We start from the raw sequence: 5,819 nt of genomic DNA on the forward strand, positions 1-5,819 counted from the left end.
ACTCGAGATCGCTGGTTGCGACTCGAGACCGGTTATGCATGTACACTGTATTGGACCCTGCATGTCACGAGCCCAATCTGTTGGGCCAAATAATTTGGACTTATGACTGTATGTTATTGGACTGCTTATCTGGTTTGGCCGATATGTTATTTGGTAGTATATAATTGGGCCGGGTTATGTTGGGCCGAGATTAGAACACAAGTTATGCTCTTGACTGCTAAGTGTTACCATGTTCTATAAGTGCTCGAAACATGTTAACTTGTATGTTTTATACGTGCATTACGTGAAGTCAAAACCTGACTTGTATAAACCGTGATAGGACGTGGTTGACCATTTACTTGCTACCTGTACTCTTTGTGTATCTGCCGAGCAAACCAAGGTGAGTTCACACAGCCAAGGCATGGGATTCCCGGGTTGGGAATTGGGTTGGATATGTTGATATTGAAAGAGTTACTCGTACTTACGCATTCACTAGACTATAGACCATCGTCCTCAGGATAGTCAGGACACGTTACGTAAAGCCTACGTAACCCAGTATTTGCCATTTGTCTCCCGGGTCGGGAGGACACGTTACGTAAAGCCTACGTAACCCAATACCATCTACTGTCTTCCGGGTCGGAAGGACACGCTGCGTAAAGCCTACGTAGCCCCCACGCGTACCACTGTCCTCGGGGAAGGGCACGTCACGTAAAGCCTACGAGACCCAGTACGTATTCCTGTTCTCGGTTTAAGAAGAACACATGGTTGCACTAGTCTAGTAAGTACCATAATGGGAATCCCCCATTGTTCAGGATAATTGTGAGAATCCCTCACCAATAGTATATACATGTATGGGAAGCCCCCACTAGATGAACTTACGCATTACTGTTACGAACTTACTTTCTGTGAACTCGCTCAACTAGTTTGTTGATTATTTTGCTGCATGCCTTGCAGGACCTTAGGTACTTTATGGAGCTTGCACAGGGAGGAGCAGGTCGTTGTGGGATTTGGATCATGAACGATATCTGAACTTAAACTGTTTTGAGATTACATTACTATGCTTCCGCTACATAAACAATGTTTGGTTTTGAAACATCAATCATGTCATGATGAACTACATTAATTACTTTTATTATTAAATGCTATGTTTGATATGATTGATGGCTTGATCCTGGTCAGTCACGCTCCCAAGCGGTGGTACTCCGCAGTGTGGGATTTTGGGGGTGTGACAGAGAAGTTGTTGGAATCATTGCCAGATGAAAAGGATTGGCAGTATTATGCACTAGTCTTGAAAAACACCATGAAATTGTCTGACATAACTGTTGACTGACTGATAGAAAGGTTTGAAAGTCATAAGCTTGAAGTTAAGAAGATGAATAAAGTCAACAACACCCTGTACCAACAAAATGTCGATCTGTACTACAGGGGGTAGTATGATACCTAAGACTACTTCACCAAAAACTGCGTTTTCAGCTGAGAGTTCAAGCACGACAAATCAAGAAAAACAAAGCAGCAGTTCTGTTCCGAGCAGTGGTTATCATGGAGGATCTCCTTCATCGGCTTCAGGGAATCAGCAGCAGCATAATATTCCCAAAAATGTCTTCCAGTGCAACATAGCTGTGAATCTTAACAATGCTCAAAACTTTAACGAAGAAACAGCTAAGCAACAGATGATATTTCTTGCTTTCAATCCTGGAATCTTATGAAAGCTTGGTTGCTGGGAAAATCGGGAACACGAACCTGACCAAAGAAGATTTTGATCAAATTGATCCCGAAGAAATGGAATTGATTGACATATGATGGTGTATGGCTAGCGTAATTAGACGAGCACAAAGATTTATGGAGATAACCGAGAGAAATTCAATCGGTGGACCTTCAACGAAGTTGGGCTTCGATAAGTCAAAGGTAACATGCTTTAAGTGCAAACAGAAGGGGCACTTCAAGAGGGAATGCAGGAATACAGCTTCAGATGAAACAGCTAATCCGTTTCATGATGATTACTATAAAAAAGGCTATTTATCATCGCAATAGGGAAGAGCCACCGAGAATGAAGCAAATTGAAGAAACTCCTAAGGAAAAGTCAAGAGCCCTAGCAGTAATTCATGATGACAAAGGCTTCGATTGGAGTGAGTTTTTACCAAAAGAGGATGCTGAAGGTTATGCGTTCATGGCAAAAGTGGAACCATACAAAGATACACGAACTGAAGAGCAGAAATACAACTATCGGAAGTTAATAGCTCAAACCATGAAGGATAGAAACTATCGAGCTTGGAAAGAGGCCAAAAAGGCAAACAGATGGGATCCAGATCGAGAGTGCTATTTCGACCCGAAAGGCAACATAATTGCGGAACCATCAACACTCATAGTTGAAACTCTCATTGAATTGTTGAAGCAAGAGGATGAACAAAAAGAGAGAGAGAGAGAGAGATCAAGCAAAGAAAGCTGAAGAGGAAGAGCTAAAGTCAAGGAAAGTCGACGATGGGATAATCGACACAACAAAAGAAATGACTGCAGAGAACCTGACAAAGATGGCAGACAAAGTGCTGATGGCAAAGGAACTAGAGGTAGATTCCAAATCTGCGTCTGAGTCAACAAACAAGGTCAGTTGTAGTGGTTCAACAAATAAATTAGGTAAGACTGATAAGGCTAAAAAGGAAAGTGATTGCAAAAATTGCATGAAAGAATGCAAGGTTTGTATCACAAATGCATATCTCACAGTCAAAAAGACTGAAGTACTGACTACAAAAGTCAAAATGGTTGAAGATCAAATCTTAAGTCGAGATAAACTGGTGAGAGCTTCAAATGAGAGAATAAAAGAGTTAACTAAAAAAATTGAAAAAGATAAAAGTGATATAGAATGATTTAAGAAAGAAAATGAGAAGTTAATTCATGAAAACAGACAACATTCTGAAAACCATGAAAAGCTGAAAGAACAATTAAAGATTCTGATGAAAGAAATGGTAAAACCTATATAGAAAATCTTCAATTGTCTGGTGTTCTTCAGGCAAAAGAGAGACAAATCAACTAGCAGTTGGATGAGATTGCAAATCTTAAGCTTTAGTTTCAGGAAGCTAAGATTGAAAATGAAATAATTAATCTGAAACTGAATAGTTACAGCTCTGCAAGCTTTGTTCTTCAACACATAGTTCCCAAACCAATTGGGAAGAACAAAGCTGGTGAAGATGTATACTCAGATGGAACCGGGGTGGGTTATCATCAAGTTCCACCGCCCGTGTTAAACAATTTTTCAAAGAAAAAGTCTGGGTTGGATAATGATGATGAAACAAATGATGTAAAACTTCCAGAAACAATCGATGTCACATTCACTTCATCGTCTGATGAAGACAATGTTCAGTCTGAAGTCGTAAAAAATGTGGTTGAAAATGTTTTAAAATCAGACAGTGACTCGACTGAAGATGAAGAATGTTTCTTAAACAACTACATTCCGAAATCAAAATCCCAAAACAACTCAAATGATGAACCTACTCTTGTCTTGTACAAGATGTCTGGTTCTGATAAGTTGTATTCAGATATTGACTTTCCACTTGAGAATGTGAATGTTGACAAGTTGAAGAAAGTTTTCAAATTGGTTGAAATTGACGTTTCTGAAGTTGAGGGTTTGAAAAGTTCCAAAAGAATGTTAAACTTTGAAAAAGACAGATCTTACTATAAGAAACCTGCTGTACCACCACGTTTCAACAATAACAACTAAAACAGATGATCGGGAGGTTATCAGGGTGGTAAGAGCAATCAGAAAAGGAACTTTGAAACAAAAAGTTTGTAGAAAAGTAAGTGTTTGTCAAAAGCTCAAGTTCAATTTCCGAACAAGAGTCAGAAATCTTTTCGAAATCAAACAAATAATTCTTTGAGAAAAAGGCCTCACAACCTCAGACTTAAGGTAAAAGTCGGGAAGTTGACACCCGCACGTGCTTTAAATGCAATGAAGTTTGAACATTGCACGAAAGTGTACCAACTCGAAGCCTAAGTTTGTGGTTGTCGAGAATCCAAAGAAGAAAGACGATGTCAAAGGCCAAGCACCGATGTTTATTGAGAAGAAAGTTTTGAAAAATGAAAACATCAAAGTCAAAACTGAACCCGTAAAACAGTCGGTAACTAAAACTGATAAATTTTACAAACGGGTAGCCTCTTCGCAGCAAACTTGGAAGCCAAAATCTGAGGATAAGACAACAAGTTCTCCAAATTCAAAGGTCTCTGAGTCTGCAAAACAATCATCTTCAACTAAGAAGATGAATGTATCTTTGGATTTCTACGAGAAACTTGAGAAACAAACTTCGACCCCACCAGGGAAGAAGTATGTTCTGAAGAAAGACCAATCATCTGGTCAACCTCCAGAAAAGGAATTCTTTTTGTATAAAGAGGTGGAGATTGGGTCTGAAGAAAGTCTTAAGATGAATGATAAGAATTTCCCACCATTGTACACCGCAACAACTCACATCAACGTCAAGCTACCAGAGTGGAAAGAGGCTTGGGTTGCTTCAAAATCTAACTGAATGTTTGTGATATGTGAAGGAGTTCCCGAGATCTATCTCACGTTGGATTATGGATAGTGGAGCTTCTCGGCACATGACAGGGAGAAAAACCCTGCTTTACGATGTTAGAGAGTTTAATGGTGGATACGTCGGTTTTGCTGGTAATCAAGGAGGACGTATTGTTGGTGAAGGAACATTATCAAATGGTGTAATCACGTTTGAAAGAGTCAATTACTGTGACAACCCTCACCAAATCAGGTATCCGTACGAATTAATTAATATTTAATTAATGCTTAATTACTGTGCTTGCTTACAGTTGTGAATAAACTGCTTCTTAATTTCTGACACATACATATACATGCATCATACTTTATTACTGTCACTCCGTTTATTACACAGAACTAAAGTGACAACTTGATGCACAAAAGCACAGTAGCAATGAACGGATAACCCAGTAAACATGCTGACATAGCCAACACTAGACAGACACTGTCGCTGAGGCCATTATGACCCGGGAATAGATCACTACACTAGTAAGGAGTGTAGGGAGGTGAGGATTGTAAAACTGCGTCACTAGGTGATAGTTATAGTGACCGAATGTGCCTAAAACATGCTCTAACTACAAAATCCTGCACTTTATTACAAAATTCAGCATTTAAGTTAACTAGTAAAGTGCAAAAACATGGGAAAATAATACTAGACACTTTCCAAAGTGTCGGGGATTCATTGTGTCACTAAAACTAATATTAAAGACACTTTAAATGCTTAATTAGCACTTTAACGGATTAATATCCAACCGAACAACCGGACTTTACCCGGAACATGAAAATATTGTCAATGACATTGTTTTTCCTTTTATGAGCTAGTTAGGGTCCTCGAACACCCTAACACCCGTTATATTACATAACACACTAATAACTAAGTTAAGTCCCTAACTAAACATAACTATCACTAACCTAAACTAATTGGTTGCAATCCAACTAAATACCCCCCCCTAACCGAACGGTTCCCCAAGGGGGACACACTCCACAAATTGTTGATTATTTTATTTGGGATTGTCTAGAATCAAGTTGGCACATTATATGTTGGTTAAAGCCCTAAATTGGTTTATAAATATAGCCAAGAGATCACCATAATCTCTCATAAACACTTAACAAAAAAAATTGATCTCTCTCCCTCTTTCCTTAATCTCGGCCGAGAGCATATATGCACCCACCATCATCATTCAAGTTCGATCTTGCTATTCCATATACATCCCAAGGTGCAAGGTGTCATACGAGGAGACCCGGTGCTTTCGGAATCTTAAGAACCTCACTACGTTGCTTTTATCCACCTTGTTTCGCTTTGATT

General features: G+C 39.2%; 1 protein-coding gene across 1 annotated transcript; it reads left to right on the plus strand.

Annotated features, from left to right (window-relative positions):
* Window positions 1-1,818: 1,818 nt before the first annotated feature.
* On the plus strand, window positions 1,819-4,490 carry LOC110919440. The gene is made up of 7 exons (XM_022163705.1): window positions 1,819-1,884; window positions 1,991-2,266; window positions 2,376-2,768; window positions 2,847-2,939; window positions 3,047-3,188; window positions 3,285-3,596; window positions 4,123-4,490. Exons 1-7 carry the CDS (start codon window positions 1,819-1,821, stop codon window positions 4,488-4,490), a joined length of 1,650 nt encoding a protein of 549 aa, XP_022019397.1.
* The last annotated feature ends 1,329 nt before the right edge of the window (window positions 4,491-5,819 follow it).

Source organism: Helianthus annuus, chromosome 16 (assembly GCF_002127325.2).
Source record: "Helianthus annuus cultivar XRQ/B chromosome 16, HanXRQr2.0-SUNRISE, whole genome shotgun sequence".
Classification (NCBI taxonomy): Eukaryota; Viridiplantae; Streptophyta; class Magnoliopsida; order Asterales; family Asteraceae; genus Helianthus; species Helianthus annuus.